Raw genomic sequence first — 22,089 nt, forward strand, 5'->3', positions numbered from 1 at the left:
CAGGCCAGGCTGGTGCTCAGTGCTGGCTGGAATGCGGGACAGGAGAGGAGGAGGGCAGGGGCCAAGGGGAGCACCAGATGGGGAGTCCAGAAGCTGCATTCGCACCTGGCTCTGCTGCCTCCTCACTTCGGAGCCGCGGGGGGACCTCTTCAATCCAAACCTCAGTTTTCTCATCATTCAAATGGGCACATTGACACCTGACTCCAGGAATCCACGGAAGCTCCGCCAGGCTCCAAGAAAGACGACGCCACCCTTGTTAAATGGCCCCTGGGAAGCTTGTGCCAGGCGGCTCTGGGGACACTGAGGTGTGTCAGACCTGGTGCCCAGTGTGGCCGGTCCCACCCCCACCCCCAGCACAGCCCTGCCTCCCACTCCTGGGCCCTCTTTCCGATCTTGCTCCTACTGTTCCTGCTCCCTGGGGCACCCTTCACCACCACCTTCTAACTCCTACTTATTCTTCAATATCTATTTCAGGTGCCTCCTTCTCCGGGAAGCCAACCCTGATAGCCCCATATCCCAACCTGGAGAGGGTTCTCTGTTTGCAGGGAACAGTCTAGCATGGTGTTTAGGAGCACAGACTCTGGGGCAGACTGCTGGGTTCAAATCCTGTTTTTGTGACTCCCTCGCTGTGTGACCTTGGGCAAGTCCCTTAACATCTCTGTGCTCTCGTAGCCCTCTCTCGAGGGGAGTAACAGAATCACCCTTAACACATGTAAACAACTTAGCCTGGCGCCTGGTAGGACATGAGCTCTCAGTAGGCGGTGGTGGTTGTTATGGGATGGGCAGGATTTCTCCCCCACATCCCTGAATGCCAGCTCCATGCTGGGCACTGCCTGGTGACGGAGACTCAGGACTGAGAACTGGCTCCAGAGCCCAGTCCCCTCCTGGTGAAGTTCCTCTCCCAGCCGAGTGGAGGCGGAAGCCTGCGAAGGTCAACAGCCCTGGGCAAACCCATGTATCCGGGTGGGTGTGTGGGACAGGATGAGGACAGGTCTGTTTGCTCCCGGGCCCCAAGCCACAGCACCCGGTGGCCCGTGCCCAGCCAGCAGCTCAGTGCAGGCACTGCCCACTGTGCCACCCTGACCCCTGAGGCTGGGACAGCAGGAAGTGGACCGTGGTTGGACCCACACTCCCTGGAGTCAGGGTTGAGGATGGGCTGTGCCTGTGGAGCTCGGGGTCTCTCTCTTTCCCTTACCCGGTTCTGACTTCTGGGCCCTTGGTTGTCCAGGTTGCTGAGATCTTTGGTGGCTCCTGGCTCCCACCCCAGGAGGGAGAAGCTCTGAAGCCACAGTAAACGGGGTGAGGTCACGAGTCTACCCAAAGGCCAGGTACATGTGTCACCATGGGGACGAGGGCCAGCCTACTTTTCCCCAAGGGGTAGGAGGGACGCAGCTTTCTGAGAGCTGTGGGGGCCCAGGCAGCGGCACACAGTCATCCTATCCGGCAAGTCTGGGGTTCAAGCCCCACCCACAGGGCCCCTGATGCCTGGGGCTCTAGGCAGCTCCCGAGACCCAGGCCCTCAGTCAGTACCCCTACAGACCCCAAAGTGAGCAGATGATGGCCGGGCTCCTGTGTCCACGGCTGTGGCTGCCTGGGCCACCCTCCCCTACCAGGACACAGGCATGGACAGCAGACGTTGGCATTGCTGGACTGCTGCACCCAGTGCATGGCTGGGGAGATTGAGGTTCGGAGGCCATGAGTGTCAGATTGCCAGCTGGTGGGAGGCCTGTTCCAGCCCCCTGACTCCATGCTCTGCACAGCTCTGGCCCTGGGCCCTGCATCCAGAGTCCAGCTCTGTGTCCTCACCCCAAAGCTGAAACCAGGGCTGCTCCTGGGGCCGGGGTCAGGACAGGGAGTAGGGAGGTGGCACTGGCTTCCCTTCCTGCTGTGGTGAGGGTTTCCCTCTCTGTGCTTCTCTGGGGGAGGCAGGTAGAAGGGACCTGCAGGCTGCTGGGCCCCAAGACACGAATGTGGCTGGGGCAGGCAGGCAGGCTCATCCTCTGCTGCCCAGGGCCGCCCCCTGCAGGGCCACAGCCAGCCCTGCCATGAGCCGGGAAGGAGAGGCAACTCCACAACCTCCGGGTGCTCACTGTGCTGCACCACCCAGGGGGCCGTCGGACAGCCACGGCCACCTCCCAGCCTCTCCTGGCCTCAGCAGCCCCCTGCTCCTGCCAGGATGGCCGGGCACATGCCCAGGAGCAGCACCCGTGCAGAGGCCAGACAGGACCCAGGTCAGCCCTGCCAGGGCCTAAAGAGAATCGCTGGAGGGGACTCCTGTGGATGAGGGACAGGAGGGCCCACTCGAACACAGGGACTGAGTGGGAGGAGACGAGAGGATGAAGAATCCCGACAGGAGCGGCCCTGGGGCCAGGCCTCTCCAGACACACAGGCAGGGAAACTGCAACCCTCCCGTCACCCAGAGGCACACTCTGGAACTCACACCCCACGCCTCACACACTCAGGGGCTCACGCAGTCATGCAACATTTGGCCAGGATACACTCACCCACGAGGTCACTGCACACGCACTGCACACGGCTGCACACACACCCGCTCCAGCAGCCCTGGGGCTCTGTGCCCCGTCCTCCGGGTCCATTCCAGGTCCATTCCAGGTCCACTCTGGGTCCACTCCAGGCCAGCTCCCTTCCTTGGGAGCCCCAAAGCTGACCAACAGCCTGAGCCTCTCTCTGTTCACCCTCCCCTCCTCCCTGAGGGCCCAGCTGGTCCCTCCCATGCTCAGCCTGAGGTGGGGAGGCATCCCGGGTGTGGGAAAAGCCATCCCATCGACTGCCAGAGCCTGGAATGCGCTGACCAGCGTGTCATAATCCCCGCTCTAAGCCCCACAGGGGGGCTTCCATGAGCCGGTGGGGGCGGGCTGAGGGGCTGGGCATGGGAAGCCAGGGTGGGCTGGGGGACAGGCCCTGCAGCACCAGGCCATCAGATGGGACCCCAGAAGCCAGGGCAGGGGTCGGCAGCGAAGCCTCCCATCCCAAATCTGCCCTTAGCTGATGGGAGGGTTCGAGTCCCTGGAGGGACGCCTGATCCGGGAGGAAGAGCCAGGTCGGGGTCCCTGCCCAGAATATGCCATTCCTGTGGAAAAGGAGTAGCTTCTTTCCCTGATCCTGAAGGAGTAAAGTGGGTGAGAGTCTGGTAGGAAAGGGCTTGGGGGGCAGGGCCAGGTGACCCCATCTCTTGTGCCTACACAGAGAACCAGCTGGAAGGGAGAGGCCCGGGGGAGGGAGATACGGGTTGGGAAGGGCACAGAGATCTTGTCAAGCCACCTAGGGGTGGGGCCTCTGTGCTCCCAGCCCCCACCCCCCATCTATATCCCAGGACTTCCCGTGCCCTCCTGCAGTGGCTACGAGCAGATGGCGGTGCAGGTGGGTGAGACCCTGGACTCAGGGAAGGAGAATGGGGCAGGACTGGGGGCTCCCTGAGCTACCCATGCTCTCTATGCAGAGCTGGGGGTGCTGGCTCTGGCCTCTCATCAGACCTTGGGGCTGAGAGGGTGTGAGGGTGAAGGTCCCCCAGAGCTGGCCTGCTGGACAGGCATGTCTCTCCCACCCTAGCCCCGGTCACCCTGTCACAAAGACACTAGAGGAACAGAGTGTTAGCCCGTGCCTGGCACTGGATTGGGGGCAGGCTGGGTGGGCAGGGACCCTCCTGAACAGGTGGGGGTGGGTGGGAGAGAGGAGGCTGCAGCCCCGTAAGGCTGGCCCCCCTGTCTCTTGCGCTCAGTTTGAAGCCTTCTGTGCAGGGGGCCTGGCCCCCGGCTGGAGCCTGCTGGTCCAGGGACAGGCTGACTCTGGAGAAGACAGGTCAGCAGCACCACCCTCCCTTCCCTGGGCCTTGGGCTGGGCAGCTGGCCTGGCTGTTTGCAGCTCTTGACCTGCACAATGTCTGCCTCAGGTTCGAGATTAACTTCTTGTTGGAGACAGGGGACATTGCCTTCCATGTCAAGCCCCGGTTCTCCAGTGCCACCATAGTGGGCAACGCTTTCCAGGGCGGCTGCTGGGGTCCAGAGGAGGTGTCTAGCATCTTCCCACTGGCCCTGGGGGAGCCCTTTGAGGTGACAGGGGCCTGGGTGGGGCCTGGGCCGTGCAGGGGCCACCCATGGGGGAACGGGGCTGGTGGGCAGGGGGTTCAGGGTGGATGCTTACAGGTCAGCAGGCCAGGGCAGGGACTGGGTGGGCCTCCCTGGCCTCAGTTTCCCCACCTATGCAGTGGGTGCCCACTAGCCTGGCTACCAGCCACCCCATCTTGGGAGAAAGGAGGGGGCTTCGGGCTGGGGGCACTAAGCCACGGGACCCCCGGGGCCTGCCAGCCTGTGCTTCCTGGAGACAGCCTGCAGGCACATCCCCGTTAGAAGCAGGACCAGACCCTGGGCCCTGGGGCCAGCACTGAGATCACTGGCTCCGGCCTGCCCAGATGGAGGTCAGCTCGGACTCGGAGCACTTCCATGTCTACGCGCAGGAGCACAAGATCCTGCAGTTCCCACACCGTCAGAGGCCACTGGGCGCCATCACCAGGGTGCGGGTGCTGAGTGACCACCACCTGGCACAGGTGGAGCTGGCCAAAAGGGGCCTGAGCTGGGGGTAAGGTCCCTGCCCCCAACCCAGGGCCCTACCCATTCCCGCCCCACACTACCCACCCCAGCAGGGAAGTCCCTGATCTGGGGACCCTCCTCTGCCTGGGGAGGGGGCTGTCTGCCTGGCACCCCATCCTGCTCCCCTCTCTGCCAGCCCTGCACATCCAGCCACAGGAGCAGGGCCACGGGAGCAAGGCCGCGGTCCGCCTCCCGCCCTGGTCTGTGCATGGGCAGGGTGGGAGTTAAGAGGCGTGCCTTGGATGTTTACAGGGACCGGGGCTATTGAGCAGCACCTGCGGCCCAAGGAGCAAGCCTCGGCTCATCCCATGTCCAGGACACCTGGAGCCCCACCCTGGAGCCACTAGGGGAGGGGATTTGTGGTCCTGTGTGCTCCCCTCGCTCCACTTTCAATAAACTCTGAGCAGGCTGCAGGCACTTGGCTGCTGCAGGGTGGGTGAGGGAGGCTGAGGTGGGGCCAGTGCTATGTAGCACTGGAAGCTGGGGGCTGGCGGACAGTGAGACCGACACTGCAGAGAAGACCCAACCCTCTCACTTTGTCCCCAGGTCGCTGAAGCTCTAGGGGTTGGGATGGACCAGGGAAGGGTGTCGGATGGCATCCGATCTGGGGAGGGCGCCTGGCTACAGGCCAGAAGGTCCCATCGGGGCCCAGGGGACAGAAAGGCAGGGGCAGGCGTGGCCTGGGCAGGTCCCCACCCAGGGCCACTGAGCTCAGGCTCTTGCCATGGCTCAGCCCTGGAGGGGAGGGTCAGCCCTGGGGAACTCATGTTCTGCCCGGTCTAAGCCATCTCCTTGGAGGCCCCGAGGCTTCCTTCTCCTCCTACTTCCTTCGGGGCATTTCCTGTTTCTCCCATCCCACCTGGAGGGAGACACGCGACAGTTCCAGCAGCCTCCTGTGTGTGTGTGTGGTGAGAGCAAGGCTGGCGTGGGGTGGGCGGAGGAAGCCCCTGGAGGCCTCATACCTGAACAAGAGCACTGTGGGGAGAGTCTCCCAGGCCTGCTCCTCCTGGCTGCATGACTGTCCACAAACCCCCCTACCAGCCTCAGTTTCCACATCTATACAATGGGAGTTGTGGCTCTGCCTCTGGTCTTTGAAGGGCTCAGCCTCCCGATGACAGAGCCCAAGAGCCCCAGGGTGGGAGGGTGACTTCAGGGGCTCACCTGGGAGTTTTCATAATTGGGTGTTAATTCTACTGCAATTACCAACATGGGGTATCTATTCTATAGATCAGATCTATTCATCTCTATCTCTACCTATCTATCATCAATATCTATCATCGATCACGTATATATCATCCATATCCATCATCATCATCAATCATCTACTGTTCAACTATCCACCCACCTACCAATCTGTCTATTATTTATCAACATTAAACTGGCGATATAACAATTTAGGATGAAACTCCACATATGTTTAACCTTAACAAGTCATTTACTTAAAGGAAAGTATTAGGCCAGGCACAGTGGCTCATGCCTGTAATCCCAGCACTTTGGGAGGCCACAGCCAGAGGATCCCTTGAGACCCCAGGAGTTCGAGATCAGCTTGGGCAACATATCAAGCCCCCATCTCTACAAAAAAATACAAAAATTAGCCAGATAGGATGGTTCACACCTGTGGTCCTAGTTACTCAGGAGGCGGAGGCAGGAGGACTGCTTGAGCCAAGGAGGTTGGAGCCATGATCACGCCACTGCTCTCCAGCCTGAACAGAGCAAGACTCCTGTCTTGAATGAATGAATGAATGAATGAATGAATGAATGAATGAATGTATTAGCTCTGTAGTTGCACAGACAGGAGATCAGAGGGGGAGCTGGACTTGAAAATGGCTGCCTTGGTTAGAGCCTCAGCTCTACCACTCTCTGTGCATGACTCTGGGCAAGGCCCTGAGCTCTGGGGACCTCTGTGAAATGGGACAATAACTGCCTTCAGCATAGTAGGTCTTTCTGCCTCAGTGAGTTAATTCAGACGACACCGTGCCTAGACAATGGCTAGCATTTGTTTTTTTGTTTTGCTTTGTTTTGTTTTTGAGACGAATTCTCAATCTGTCACTCAGACGAGTGCAGTGGTGCAATCTCAGCTCACTGCGGCCTTCGTCTCCCTTGAAGGCTTCGTTCAAGCGATTCTCCTGCCTCAGCTTCTCGAGTAGCTGGGATTACAGGCGAGAGCCACCACACTCAGCTAATTTTGTATTTTTAGTAGATGTGGGGTTTTGCCATGTTGGTTAGGCTGGTCTTGAACTCCTGACTTCAGGTGATCCATCCACCTCAGCCTCCCAAAGTGCTAGGATTCCAGGCATAAGCCACCATCCCTCACTAATGTATTTATTTTTTCAGATATAGTCTTGCTTTGTTACTCAGGCTGAAATGCAGTGGCACAATCTTGACTCACTGCAACCACCACCTCCCAGGTTTAAGCAATTCTCGTGCCTCAGCCACCTGAGAAGCTGGAATTATAGGTGTGCGCCACCACACCTGGCTAATTTTTAAGTTTTTTATGGAGACTAGGTTTCACCATGTTGGCCAGGCTGGTCTCAAACTCCTGACTTCAGGTGATCCGCCTGCCTCAGTCTCCCAAAGTGCTGGGATCACAGGCCTGAGCTACCTGTGCCCGGCCTGGCACTTGCTTTAATGCTACTGTATAATTCCCAAAGATCTTGACTGCTAAGGTTTTATAAATGGGGAAACTGAGGTTGAGGTGGAGACAGGAAGTCAGCAGGAGGTTGGGACCCGGAGAGGAGGGTCCAGCGACCCACACTGCCCTCCAGCGCTGGGGAGGCATCTGAGGGCGGACCACATCACCCTCACCCCCAGGTGACACAATGGCGGCCCAGTCTCCCACTGTGCGGCTTCCTTCCTGTCTCCGTTCACTTCCCCGCCTGCATCCATGGCCCAGCTGGCAGGAGCCCCTTCCTGCCGCCTCTTTGCCTCTTCGGGAGATCTGGCCTTTGTGTCCACCGGGAGGGGCTGGGGCAGTGGTCATATAAGCCCTAGACATGGGCGGGACTGGGACATGGGGAAGTGGGGACCTACACAGCGGGGCCTGGATCTGTGGTCAGGCCTGGCTGCTCCTGCTCCTGGGGGCTATGAGCCCGGCAGGGAAGATGTCCTGGCCTTGAGACGGAGCTGCCTGCTCACCCTCTCTGGGCCTCAGCCTCTCTGCAGGTAAAAGGCTTCCTCCCTGCAAGCTCTGCCTCCCCAATAGCCATGCAAGGTGAGAGTGTGAAAGTGTGAAATGACAGGCCCTTTGCTTATTGTGGGGTGGCTGAGGCTGGGGATGACCTGGGCCAGGCCTGCACCTTCTCCCCCAAACTCAGCAAGGTGTGGAGTGCAAGGTTCATTTTACAGATGTACAAACAGGCTTGGGGGGTGGAGTGACTCACTCTGGGTTGCTCAGCAAATGAAAGTTGGAGCTGGCCCTTCTCTTCACTCCTGTATGCAAACCAGACCACAGGAGCTCCAGACCCTGAAGCAATATTGATACTCAGTCTCCCCATCCATAAAATGGGGTACAGGGAGCTATGGTCTCCAGGTGTCCTGCTGTAGGAGCTGTCTGCCCTTCCTATCACACCTTCCATGGCTCCCACTGCCCTCAGCACAAAGCATAGTTTCCAGTCTGATCTGGCCTCAGCCCAGTGCTGCAGCCCCAATGGCCCATTCATTCCCTGACCTGCCACTTCAGCTCAGAAGACACCTCCTCCAGGAAGCCTTCCTGGCCTCCTCCGGGGCTCTTGCAGCCCTGGCTTTCATTGAGGCCCTGCCTTCCCATCACATGAGATGCCCATCACCCTGCTGACCAGAAGCAAATTTCAGAGTTGACTTAAATCTGCTCCTCCCCTGTGCCATGGCAGAGTCCCCTTGGAAGGCGCCCACATACTCCTTGACACCTCCAGAGACCCAAAGACATCAGCAGGGTGTTGTCTCCAGCTAAAGCGGCTGTGGGAGACCAAGTGGGGCAGTCTGCCCGCAGCATGCTGAGCTGCATCTCTGGGAGAACTTGTCTCCCCCTCAGTTCTCTCTCTGGAGTTGAGGTGGGGTTCAGCCAGATGCCCTGAGCTGGGCCTGTCTGGGGAAACACAGCTGCTGGGGAAGGAGGCTGCAGGCCCTGGCAGTTCACGCCCACAGGCCTCCCCACACCACCTGCTGGCTAAAGGCTCCGGGCTCTCTGGGGGGTCAAGGAGCGGCTCAAATGCCCACAGGGCCAGGAGGATAAATATGCCTAAGTGAGGCAGGAGGGCACAGGGCAATAGGGGTTCGTGGGGTCTGTGGCTAACAGGAACACACACCCCCAGCCCATTCTGCCCATCTCCTTCCAACCATGCACAGAGACGTGTGGACCCAGAGTGGGCAGATCTTGGAAGTGCTGTCTGCTAGCTCTGTTTTAAAACACTGGCCACTATGGTAAGACTTACAGAAGGTATCAGCTGCAGGCAAAGCTGCCCCAGGTACATCAGGCCTGAAACCTCTGCTTGCTTTCCTTTCTCCTTCCCTCCCCTCCCCTTCCCCCTTCCCTTTTTGTCTTCCTTCTCTCTTTCTATCTTTCTTTCTTTCCTTTCTTCCTTCTTTCTCTCTCTCTCTTTTCTTTTTTATTTCTTTCTTTATTTTTGAGACAGAGTCTCACTCTGTTGCCCAGGCTGGAGTGCAGTGGGTGCAATCTCAGCTCACTGCAACTTCCACCTTTCAGGTTCAAATGACTCTCCCACCTCAGCCTCCAAAGTAGCCAGGATTACAGGCTCACACCACCATGCCCGGCTAACTTTTGTACTTTTATTAGAGATGGGGTTTCACTGTGTTGACCAGGCTAGTCTCGATCTCCCGACCTCAGGTGATCCACCCTCCTCAGCCTCCCAAAGTGCTGGGATTACAGGCACCCACCACCACCACGCCCAGCTAATTTTTGTTTTTAGTAGAGATGGGATTTCAGCATGTTGCCCAGGCTGGTCTCAAGCTCCTGGGCTCAAGCATCTACCTTCCTCGACCTCCCAAACTGCTGGGATTACAGGTGTGAGCCGCCGCGCCCGGCCAAAACCTCTGCTTTAAAACCAACTTCTCCCCTATTCTGGCCTCTGCTCTGTTCCTCCCTCTCCACCAAGACAGAGGTTGGTGGTCGCCCCAGGGTGGGGGGATGCCCTCCTGACCTCTCCGCACGCGCCAGCCCCTTCCTGAGCCTTCTCAGGGCCCCATGAGGAACAGACCGGCCAGCAGAGGGCGCTCCCGACATGGCCTCAACCTAACACCAGGCTGCAAAGCCCCGTTCCCAGCACAGGGCAGATGGACCCGCATTCCTGGACCCCCAGTTTTGGTTTCCGCAAGAGGACAGCCTAGATGGGCCTGAGGCCAGGGGCTGAGAGGAGGAGAACCAGGGTGGGGAGCCGGCCCAGCCTGTCTTGTTTGCTGCAGAGCCCAGGGCCTGGATGTGAGCTGAACGGTGGGAGAGTAAACCTTGAGTGGACCTGAATGAGTCTCAGCCTCAGTTTCCCCTTCTGAGAGATGGGTGGCTGTGAGGAGGGGCACGTACAGGGCCGGGAAAATGCAGTAGGATACGGTCCACATGTGTATACCTGCCTCCATGCCCACCAAGGGAGTGAGTGGTCTGCCAGCCCCAGGATGCCTCAGCCTGGTCTGGTGCAGCTGGCAGCGCCCCCCATGCCCCCACCGCAGCCGCAACTCCTGTGCCTGGCTCATCTGATTCCTGCAGGTTCAATGACCACTGTCCTGCCTCCCTCTGTGGCCAATGTCAGTGCAGGGGTGATGGGGATTTTCCTGCAGCTCAGCCAGCCTGAGCTCCTGGGAGGCCACCATGGGCTCAGCACCACCCAGGTAGGGCTGGGGACCCGCCAGGGCCATATGTGTAAGGGATGACCATACCTGTAATCCAAGTATTTTGGGAGGCCAAGGTGTGAGGATCGCTTGAGCCCAGGAGTTAAAGACCAGCCTGGGCAACATAGCAAGACCCCATCCCTACCAAATATTTAATAATTAGCTGGGTGTGATGGTGTGTGCCTGTAGTTCCAGCTACTCTGGAGGCTGAGCTGGGAAGATCACTTGAGCCCGGGAGGTGAAGGCTGCAATGAGCCATGATTGTGCCACTGCGCTCCAGCCTGGGTGACAGTGTGAGACTTTGTCTCAAAACAAAACAAAAAAGAAGGTGGGCTTGGGCTTGGGAGGTAAACTCCATCACCATCTTGGACCCCCAGGACAGGTCCTACGGGGGAAGGAAGTGACTCCTGAGACTCAATGGGATGGGTGCTGCCTGGCACCGGGTGCCCTGTGGGTGGCTATGGGCAGAGGTCCCACACAGGGAATTCCCTATAGAGTGGAGGTCCCACAGGGTTGCTCACCATGGCAGGGGAGTGGCAGCCAAGATAACTTTTATGCCCATCCACAGGGGATCTGGTAAACACAGGATCCTCTGCAGACGTGGAAATGAGGCTGCCATAGGGAAAAAGCAAGAGTGGGCTGGGTGCGGCGGTGCACACCTGTAATCCCAGCACTTTGGGGGGGGCGTTGCTTGAGGTCAGGAGTTCGAGACCAGCCCGGCCAACCTGGTGAAACCCCATCTCTACCAAAAATACAAAAATTAGCTGGGCGTGGTGGGCACGTGCCTGTAGTTCCAGCTACTTGGGAAGCTGAGGCAGGAGGACCGAGGCAGCAGTGAGCTGTGACTGCCCTGCTGCACTCCAGCCTGCATGACAGAGAAAGACCTGTCTCAAAAGAAAAAAAAAGGTGATATATTTTTCAGCCAGCACCCACATATGCCCACCCCCGGATCAACGTGAAGGTTTATTCGGTCGCTCCACTCCTTACCTACCCATCTTGGGTTTCAATGCTTGCCTTTCTTTTTTCTTTCTTTCTTTCTCTTTCTTTCTCCGTCTTTCTCCTTTCTTTCCTTCTTTCCCTCTTTCTCTCTTTCTCTTTCTTTCCTTCTTTCTCCCTCTATCTCTTTCTTTCTTTCTCTCGTTCTTTCTTTTTCTTCTTTCTTTCCTTCTTTCCAGAGATTTGCTTTTGTCGCCCAGGCTGGAGTGCAGTGCCGTGATCTCAGCTCACTGCACCTTCACTTCCTGGGTTCAAGCAATTCTCCCTCCTTAGCCTCCAAGTAGCTCGGATTACAGGCACCCACCACCATGCCCAGCTATTTTTTTTTTTTTTTGTATTTTTAGTAGAGGCAGGGTTTTACCTTGTTGGCCAGGCTGGTCTCAAACTCCTGACCTCAGGCAATCTGCCCGCCTCAGACTTCCAAATTGCTGAGATTACAGGTGTGAGCCAATTGATTCATTGCATTTTTTAATTTGTATCTACAAGACTTTGAAACTTTGTTACATTATATGCTCATTTAAGAAAACATAAAGAAAAAGAAATCATCACAGTGTCTGTTTGGGATGATGAAAATGTTTTGATAATAGGGCTGATTGATGGTTGCACAATACTGTGAATGCAATCAATACCACTGAATTGTACACTTAAAAATGGTTACAGTGGCAAATTGCTTGTTACATGTGTCATTTTCTTTTTTGTAGAAACAGAGTTTTGTTCTGTTGCCCAGATTGGAGTGCAGTGGCTCAGTCATAGCTCACTGCAGCCTTTAATTTCTGGGCTCAAGCAATCCTCCTCCCTCAGCCTCCCAAAGTGCTGGGATTACAGGCATAAGCCACTGTTGTCAGCCTGTTATGTGTATTTTTCACACACACACACACACACACACACACACACACACAAAAGAAAATTTAGGCCAGCCATGGTGGTTCATGCCTGTACTCCCAGCACTTAGGGAGGCAGATTCAGGAGGACTGCTTGACACCAGGAGTTCAAGACCAGCCAGGGCAACATAGTGAGACCCTTTCTCCACAAAAAGGAAAAAAAAAAATAGCAATACATCATGCCAAAAATAATGGAATTTTACCTTCAATGAGTGAATTACATCTCAAAAAGTCTGTTTTTTTTTTTCCAACATCATCGGCAGTGGCAGCCAGGGGTTCTCGCTGCCCAGGAAATGGTCTCAGAGCAGGAGCTGCTCTGTCGGGCTCAGGGGTTGACACAGGACTCCATGCATTTTTCAAAACCCATCCAAGTCCACAGCACAAAGAATGAACTTTGCTGTATGCAAATTTTTTTAATGAGCCAGGATGTCAGGGGAACCCAGGATGGAACGCAGCCTGTGACAAGGGACTCTAATTGAATTACAAATGTGTGACATCACTCTGGGAAAGGGAGTGGGGGAGAGGCAGTTCTCAACGGTTCTAGACAACACTGTTTTGTCTAGATCCTGAGGCTCAGGACAGACCCAACTGTGTACAAACACTGGACTCCAGTTAGTGGGTCTGTTTCTCCCGTGGGTACGTCCTAGCAATTCTGAAACAACCGGCACTAGGCTTGAAAAAATAAGTAAGCTGTGGATCATGGGAGCCAGGAGTGAAAAATCAGCACAAATGAACACAAGGGGCTGGGAAGGCTGTGTCTTCACGCACCAGAGAAGACATTGGATCCTCCCCTCACACCAGTGGTCCCAGCCTTTTTAACAGCTGGGACTAGTTTCGTGGAAGGCAATTTTTCCACTGACTGGAGGGTGGGGGATGGTTTGGAGATGATTCAAGCACATCACATTTACTATGTATTTTATTTCTATTATGAAATGGAAGGCCGGGCACAGTGGCTCATGCATATAATCCCAGCACTTTGGGAGGATGAAGCGGGAGGATCACTTGAGGTCAGGAGTTCGAGACCAGCCAGGCCAACATGGTGAAATCCTGTTTCTACTAAAAATACAAAAATTACCTATGCAAGGTGGCGGGTGCCTGTAATCCCCGCTACTCGGGAGACTAAGGCACAAGAATTGCTTAAACCAGGGAGGCGGAGGTTGTAGTGAGCTGAGATCACACCACTGCACTCCAGCCTGGGCAATAGAGTGAGACTCAGCCTCAAAAAAAAAAGGAGGTTCGCTCTGTCACTCAGGCTGGAGTGCAGTGGTACGATCTCGGCTCACTGTCACCTCTGCCTCCCAGGTTCAAGTGATTCTCCTGCCTCAGCCTCCACAGTAGCTGGGATTACAGGCACCCACCACCATGCCCAGCTAATTTTTTTGTATTTTTAGTAGAGACAGGGTTTTACCATGTTGGGCAGGCAGTCTCAAACTCCTGACCTCAAATGGTCCACCCGCCTCAGTCTCCCAAAGTGTTGAGATTACAGGCATAAGCCATTGCACCAGCGCTTCTAGTCTTACTCTGTCGCCTAGGCTGGAGTGCAGTGGGGTGATCTTGGCTTGCTGCAATTTCTGCCTCCTGGGTTCAAGCAATTCTCCTGCCTCAGACTCCTGAGTACCTGGGATTACAAGCACACACCATGCCAAGCTAATTTTTGTATTTTTAATAGAGATGGGGGTTCCACAATGCTGGCCAGGCTGGTCTTGAACTCCCGACTTCAGGTGATCTGCAAACCTCAACCTTCCAAAGTGCTGGGATTACAGGCGTGAGCCACCATGCCCAGCCAAGATAAATTAGACTTCATCAAAGTTAAAGACTATTGTGCATCAAAGGATACTATAAACCAAGTGAAAAGGTGAGCCACTGAATGGGAGAAAATATTTTCAAATCATATATCTAATGTGCGATTAATATACAGAATATATAAACACCTATAATTCAACAGCAACAACAAAAACAACCATCCAGGCTGGCCACGATGATTCAGGCCTGTAATCCCAGCACTTGGGAGGCTGAGGCAGGAGGATCACTTGAGGCCAGGACTTTGAGACCAGTCTGGCCAACATGGTAAACTCCGTATCTACTAAACATACAAAAATGAGCCAGGCATGGTGGCAGGCACCTGTAGTCCCAGCTACTCCAGGGGCCAAGGCAGAAAAATTGCTTCAGTCTGGGAGATGGAGGCTGCAGTGAGCTGAAATGGTGCAACTGCACTCCAGCCTGGGCAACGAAGCTAGATTCTGTCTCAAAACAAAAAAACAAACAAAAAAAGTGGACACAAGGCTGGATGTAGTAGCTCATGCCTTGGGAGGCCAAGGCAAGTGGATCACTTGAGGTCAGCAGTTCAAGACCAGCCTGGCCAAGATGGTGAAACCCCATCTCTACTAAAAATACAAAAATTAGCCACGCATGGTGGCAGGTGCCTGTAGTCCCAGCTACTCAGGAGGCTAAGGTGAGAAGATAACTTGTGACCAGGAGTTAAAGACCAGCCTGGGAAACAGTGAAACCCCTCCCCACCTGCCACATCTCAAAAAAAAAAGGGGGGGGGTTAAATATTCTATTGTGTAGATTTTACCCTAAAATAAAAGCAATCAGTCCAGATTGGAATGATACCTAAGAGTCATGTAGGATCCTGGACTAGACTTTTTTTTTTTTTGAGACGGTCCTCCTGTGTCTGCCAGGCTGGAGTGCAGTGGCCGTGGCTCAATCATAACTTTCTTCAGCCTTGACCTCCTGGGCTCAAGCAATCCCCACCTCAGCCTCCCAAGTAGCTGGGACCATAGCCATGCACCACCACACCGTTAACATTTTGGATTTTTAGAGATGTGGGGATCTCACTATGTTCCCCAGGCTGGTGTTGAACTCCCAAGCTCCAGTGAGTCTCCTGCTTAGCCAAAGTATTAGGAATACAAAACGTTGGGCTTACAAGCATAAGCCACCCTGCCCAGCTCCATTCTAACAATTTCTGAAGTGCACAGTTAGTTCAGTGGTATTGAACATATTCACAGTGTTGCGTGACCGTCACAACCCTTTATCCACAGGACTTTCATCTTCCCAAACGGAAACCCATACCCGCGAACATTCCCTCCCCGTTCCCTCCCCATTTTCTCCCCACTCCCTCCCCTGCCCCATAACCACCATTCTACTTTCTGTCTCCATCGATTTGACTGTTCTCACATAAGTGGATGCATACAGGGTTTGCCCTTTTTTTGACCAGCTTATTTCACAGAGTATCATGTCCTCAAGGTTCACACATGTTGTAGCAGGTGTCAGAATTTCCTTCCTTTTTATGGCTAAATAGTATTCCATTTCATGATAGACCACATTTTATTTATTGCCAAGGCAGTGCAGAGTCCCTTACATTCTTTGCTCAGCTTCCCCTGACATAAACATGTCACATCCCCAGGGCATCTGTATCAAAACTAAAAAAAGCTTTGCTATAATGCTACTAATGAACCTACAGAATTCATTCTGTTTTCTGCATTTTCCCACTGATGTCCTTGAATTCTGCATTTCAGAATCCAGCCCACTGGCCAGGCACTGTGGCTCATGCCTGTAATCTCTGTGCTCCGTATCTCCAAATAAAATATTCAGAAAATAAAATCATCATGAAGTGTTGGGTGTGGTGGCTCACACCTGTGATCCCTGCAGTTTGGGAGACCAAGGCAGGCAGATCACTTGAGGTCAGGAGTTCAAGACCAGCCTGACCAACACGGTGAAACCCCGTCTCTACTAAAAATACAAAATTAGCCGGGTGTGGTGGCACATGCCTGTAATCCAGCTACTCGGGAGGCTGAAGCAGAATAATAGCTTGAACCTGGGAGGGAGAGGTTGCAGTGAGCTGAGATTGCGCCACTACACTCCAGCCTGGGTGACAGAGTGAAACCCTATATCAAAATAAAATCATCATGGAGAGGCAGAGGCCCTGTGCTTGGCCCAGCATCCAGGCACACATGTTCTGGACTGTGGCTGCAGATGGGTACCCCAGTGGTGGGGGCCACACTCCTTCCACATGGAGATGGTGGGAAACCTTGCTCTGCCGCAGTTTCCTCTTTTGCAAAATGGAGCAACAACAGTCTCCATAAGCCAGGGCCTGTAAGAGGCTGGGACTGCGCCAGGGAGGACATTTAGTGCATGGACCTCGGGCTGGAGAATGGCCTCAGCAGTAGCCAGGGGCATCCCATGTACCCAGATGTCTCCCTAGCTCCCATTCCCTGCCAGGCTTCTGCGCCCTGCACCCACTGTGCCATTTCTGGTCATTTCTACATCTGGCTGGGTCCGCCCTCTGGGGACTCCAGCTGGCCGGAGCTGTCTTTTCAGCACCAGGCAGTGCCTCTGCTCACCCAGCAAGGCACAGGCAAGGTACCTGAGCCCCAGACAAGAGAAGACCCCATAAGTGAGAAGAGGAGCAGGGCTGGACTGGGGTCCCAGGGGACAGGGGCTGGGGCGCTGTGGAGCCATGATATCTTTGGATAGGAAGGACCCAAGGGAACCAGGGGTTGGGGCAGGGTTGTGGCCTCCACACTGCACCTGGGGCAGGGGCCAGATTGGGACAGGAGGGCCCTGGGGAAGGGGACAGGTCCTTTTTGTCTTGGTACTTGAAGAAGGGCCATGGTCTCTCCAGAGTAGGAAATGAGAGTCCTTTTCTCTTGTCATCACCTGGCTTGGGTGAGACCTGAAGTCCTCCCCTTTCAACTTCCCTAGCCCCTGGACAGCCAGGCAGGGGTGGGGAGACAAATAAGGTAGCCTTGGCCCACCAGGGAATTGCCCAAGGGAACCCAGTGGCCAGAGTACGGTGCAGCCCCCCTCTTGCTGCCCCTGCCGGCTCTCCTCCCCCTGGCCACAGCGCCTGGCCTCCTTACTCTTTTTTATTAAATAAGGTCTCGAGTTTGCAAACATGGGTTTTGCAAAGCACAGTTTTTGGGGGACTCTGACCCCACAGCTGTGGAGTGTTGGTCATGCTGTCCCCTGGCAGAGGCCCCATATTCATGCCCAGTTCCCGCCAGTCACGGAGGGATTGGGGGTTGGAGGGAGCTGGGGATGGGCAAGCCAGTGGCCAGATGGAGCCTTGTCCAGGCTGAGATGCTGGAGCGGACCCGCTGTGCTCTGGCCAACTGCCTGGAACATCCCGGAACTTGGAGACGGGAATCACCTCCTTCCAGGGGCGCAGTATGCCCTGTCCTTACAGTGGGCACAGCACAGAGACTCGGGCTTCAGGGAAGCTGCTGCCAGTGGGCATAGCAACCAGCCAGGGCTCCCACCCAGACGTGGCTGGGGCTTTGGGACCCTGGAAACAGCTGGGCTGCCCTCTCCTCAATGCCAACCCCTCTCTCCGGCCAGCAGCCACTGCTATGGGGTAGGCAGTGCCCTCCCACCCGCCAGCCATTCAGAGCCTATCCCTGGGCCCCGTTCCAGCCCCGAGACAAAGCCAGAACCAGGGCCACAGGCCCGGCTGACCCCGGATGGGCAGTTGGCGTGGAGGGGCCCTCACCATGGCTACCGCCACCCACAGCTCTGCTCAGAGGTGGGCATTGTTTGGCCGCCAGAGTGTGGCGAGCACCCAAGAGCCCGAGAGCCTGGCTGGCACGACCACCCCAGCGTGTCTTTGGCCCCGGACACAGAACAGAGCCGTTTCCCACACTCCAGGCTCCTGGCAGCTCTGGGAAGGGGAGCAGGCCCTGGCCTTGGAAGAGGGGAAACTGAGACCTGGAAAAGCAGCGCACTAGGAGTCGGGGTCAGCAGGAATGAGACAAGGGGAGGGATGCCCGGCTGCTGTGAGGAATCGCTGGGATCTGGCGATACCAGGACTTGGGTCAGTGACAGACCCAAGCTGCGGAGGCCAGAGTCGGAGGCTTGGCCAACCCCTCCCCAGCCTGTGTGCCACTCGGATACTCTCTGGCCTCCAAGCATTGACTCCTGCTGCCGCTCCACCCCAAAGCCTTTCCCTCCCTTTGCACACGAATTTCCCCATGAGCCGTAACCTCCTCCAAGATCCCTTCCTCAGCTCCTCCCCATCCAGTGGGAAGGGCCACAGGTCCTGTTTCACTTGCCTATGTCCAAACATAGCCCAGCTTCTCTTTGGACATGTGCTCCTTCTGTGCTGTGTGATCTTGGGGTGCAGAAGATATCAGGGTCCACCCTCCCATCACAGAGACAGAAGGGTACCTGGGGGTCTTCTGGCGGGACCCTTCTCACTGCCTGAATCAGCCAAGGATGGGTCCTGCGAAGTCTGCTGGGACGTGGGTGATGAATGAAGCATAAAGCAGGTCTATTGCTTGTACCAGTTAACCTGTGATCCAACTAGGCCCCCGGGAGGTGGTAGTGGCTCCTCCTTGGGGGCTCCCAGGCCAAACAGGGCCAGGTCCAGGGATCAGAGAAGAGATGGACGAATGGGGAACTCTTTAGAGGAACAGCCCTGGGGTCAAACCTGCCTCTATTTCCTTCTGATTGTTGTTCTTTCGTTTTTGTTTTTGTTTTTGTTTTGAGACAAAGTCTTGCTCTGTTGTCCAGACTGGAGTGCAGTGGGGTGATCTCAGCTCACTGCAACCTCCACCTCCTGGGTTCCAGCAATTCTCCTGCCTCAGCACCCCCAGTAGCTGGGATTACAGGCGCATGCCACCACACCCAGCTAATTTTTATATTTTTAGTAGAGACAGCGTTTCACCACGTTGGCCAGGCTGGTCTCAAACTCCTGACCTCAAGTGATTCACCTGCCTCAGCCTTCTAAAGTGTTGGGATGAGTTTTGTTATTTTTTATACTATACTGTAGCTATCAGATCTTATTGATTGTATAATTTTTTTTTTTTTTTGAGATGAAGTCACCCTCTTTCATCCAGGCTGGACTGCAGTGGCACAATCTCAGCTCATTGCAACCTCCACTGTCCAGGTTCAAGTGATTCTCCTGCCTCAGCCTCCAGAGCAGCTAGGACTATCAACGCTAACCACCATACCTGGCTAATTTTTTTTTTTTTTGAGACGGAGTTGAGTTTCGCTCTTGTTACTCAGGCTGGAGGGCAATGGCGCGATCTCGGCTAACCGCAACCTCCGCCTCCAGGGTTCAGGCATTTCTCCCGCCTCAGCCTCCTGAGTAGCTGGAATTACAGGCATGTGCCACCGTGCCCAGCTAATTTTTTGTATTTTTAGTAGAGACGGGGTTTCACCATGTTGGCCAGGCTGGTCTCAAACTCCTGATCTCAGGTGACCCACCTGCTTCGGCCTCCCAAAGTGCTGAGATTACAGGTGTGAGCCACTGTGCCCAGCCAGTTGTATAATCTTAATCCTTGCCTTAAACTGAGCCTCAGTTTTCTCATCTGTAAAATGGGTATATACAGGAATCAGTCAGGAATGGTATGCTGTCAACAATACAAACGCAACAGGAACAGGCCTGTGCGGCAGTGCTTGTCCACAGGCTCATGTGACATGTGCACACTGAGGGTCTGTGGCAGGTGTGAGCAGTCCTCTCCTCGTGGCAGTGGAGGAGGCGGAGCATAAACTCAGGGCGGGTGGAGGGAGGAGGTGGTGAGGGCTCTGGGCAGGTCTCCTGTGGGTGCTGCAATTTCCTTGGTGAAATAAAAAGTGAGGTCATCTGATGGGAATGAGGATGGGAAGGAAACAGGCACATGGGAGCACCCCCGCTCACCGCATTAATTACAAAAAGAAGATCTCCCCAGGTAGGACTGCCATATTTAGGAAAACATAAACAGGTTTACAATTAAATTTGAATTTCAGATAAATAATAATTCACTCTTAAAATATAAGTATATCCCAGGGATGGCTGGGCATGGTGATGCGCACCTGTGGTCCCAGCTACTTGGGAGGCTTGGGTGGGAGGATCACTTGAATCCGGAAGTTTGAGTCTGCAGTGAGCTATGATCACGCCATTGCACTCTGGCCTGGGTGACAGAGTAAGACTTTCTCTTAAAATAAATAAATAATAAAAACATAATCAGAGGTTGGGCACAGTGGCTCGTGCCTGTAATCCCAGCACTTTGGGAGGCCAAGGTGGTCAGATCACCTGAGGTCAGGAGTTCAAGACCAGCCTGGCCAACATGGAGAAACCCCATCTCTACTAAAAATACAAAAATTAGCCAGGCATGGTGGTGCCAGCCTGTAACCCCAACTACTCAGGAGGCTGAGGCACAAGAACTGCTTGAACTCCGGAGGAAGAGGTTGCAGTGAGTTGAGATGGCGCCATTGCACTTCAGCCTGGGTGACAGAGCAAGACTCTGTCTCAAAGAAAAAAAAAACATAATCAGAGACATCAGTGGCTGCATGCTATGGAGAAGACAGAGTTCACAAACTAAGTTGAAGCAAATTACAAACCAAACAGAAAAATAGCAGCAATGACAACTCTCAAGGGAGAAAAATAATACTTTAAATCTGCTATAGTGAATCATTTAAAATGTCTGGCTTTCCACAAAACCATTACAAGATATACAAAGAAACACAAAAGTATGACCCCATTCCAAAAAAAAAACTGTCCCTGAGTGTCCTCTGGTGTTGACTTTTTCAGACCAAAACTTCAAAGCAACTATGTAAAGATGTTCCAAGAACTGAAGAAAACTACGTGTATAGAATGAAAGGAAAGCAGAGCAACAATGACTCAGCAAATAGAGATGCTCAGTAAAGAAAAAATATATAAAAAATGTGGCTTCGTGGATTATATTTGAAAAGTGAAAAAAAAGAAAGAAATTATTAAAAAGAAACACATGGATATTCTGGAGTTGAAAAGTATAATAACTGAAATGAAAAAAAAATCACTAGAGGGGCAGATGTCTTATGACAGAAAAAAGAAACGATGAACTTGACCACTGATCAATAGAAATTATCCAATCTGGACTGGGCACAGTTGCTCACACCTGTAATCCCAGCACTTTGGGAGGCTGAGGCAGGCTGATCACCTGAGGTCAGGAGTTCAAGAGCAGCCTGGCCAACATGGAGAAACCCCATCTCTACTAAAAATACAAATTAGCCAAGCATGATGGCACATGCCTGTAATCCCAGCTACTGGGGAGGCTGAGGCAGGAGAATCACTTGAACCCAGGAGGTTGCAGTGAGCCAAGACAGCGCCATTGGACTCCAGCCTGGGTGACAAGAATGAAACTCCATCTCAAAAAAAAGAAAAAAAAGAAAAGTTATCTGAAGAACAGAGAAAAAAATGTAAAGAAAAATGAAAAGAGCCTTAGAGACTTGTAAGACAATAGGAGCTGTACCAACATGCATGTAATGGCAGTCCCAGGAGAGAGAAAAAGGCAGAAAAAGCATTTGAAAACAAAAATGGCCAAACATTTCCCAAATTTAATTAAAATGGCATTCATCTACAAATTCAAGAAGCTCAGTCAACCCAAAGTGGGATAGATACAAAGAGATCTAAAACTAGACTCCATCTAAAAAAAAAAAAAAAGACAGAGAGAACAAACAAATTATCGAATTCAGGAATTAAAAAAGGGATATAACTGACCCTGCAAAAACTAAAAGGCTTATTAGAGAATATTATGAATGCTTTATACCAACAAAGTAATATACTTAGATGAAATGGATGAATTCTTATAAAGACACAAATTTTCAAAACTGGCCAGTTGCAGTGGCTCATGCCTGTAATTCCAGTATTTTGGGAGGCCGAGACAGGCGGATCACTTGAGGTCAGGAGTTTGAGACCAGCCTGATCAACGTGGAGAAACCTCATCTCTACTAAAAATACAAAATTAGCCAGGCATGGTGATCCTGGGATCAGGCTCAGGCAGGAGAATCGATTGAACCCAGGTGGCAGAGGTTGCCGTGAGCTGAGTTTG

At 53.9% G+C, this 22,089-nt stretch overlaps 1 protein-coding gene across 7 annotated transcripts; it reads left to right on the plus strand.

Moving 5' to 3' along the window:
* Positions 1-2,864: 2,864 nt before the first annotated feature.
* Positions 2,865-5,017, plus strand: GRIFIN (galectin-related inter-fiber protein). Of its 7 annotated transcripts, none has more exons than XM_035289473.3 (6): positions 2,865-3,148; positions 3,307-3,378; positions 3,737-3,816; positions 3,908-4,067; positions 4,427-4,593; positions 4,857-5,017. In XM_035289473.3, exons 2-6 carry the CDS (start codon positions 3,367-3,369, stop codon positions 4,870-4,872), a joined length of 435 nt encoding a protein of 144 aa, XP_035145364.1. In that variant the 5' UTR covers positions 2,865-3,148; positions 3,307-3,366; the 3' UTR covers positions 4,873-5,017. The 7 variants fall into 7 exon arrangements, with proteins under 7 accessions (XP_035145364.1, XP_035145379.1, XP_035145349.1 ...); XM_035289488.3 differs by having other exon boundaries at positions 3,332-3,378; XM_035289458.3 differs by having other exon boundaries at positions 3,354-3,378.
* Positions 5,018-22,089: the final 17,072 nt, after the last annotated feature.

The sequence above is a fragment of the Callithrix jacchus genome, chromosome 2, assembly GCF_049354715.1.
Source record: "Callithrix jacchus isolate 240 chromosome 2, calJac240_pri, whole genome shotgun sequence".
Taxonomy (NCBI): domain Eukaryota; kingdom Metazoa; phylum Chordata; class Mammalia; order Primates; family Cebidae; genus Callithrix; species Callithrix jacchus.

What these genes read in the sequence shown, in the direction of transcription:
- GRIFIN (XM_035289448.3), top strand. Translation starts at nt 2,940, where the DNA reads ATGGGACCCCAGAAGCCAGGGCAGGGGTCGGCAGCGAAGCCTCCCATC. An exon ending in GCTGACTCTGGAGAAGACAG is followed by an intron (nt 3,817 to 3,907) that starts GTCAGCAGCACC and finishes TGTCTGCCTCAG; the next exon opens with GTTCGAGATTAACTTCTTGT. An exon ending in CCCTGGGGGAGCCCTTTGAG is followed by an intron (nt 4,068 to 4,426) that starts GTGACAGGGGCC and finishes CGGCCTGCCCAG; the next exon opens with ATGGAGGTCAGCTCGGACTC.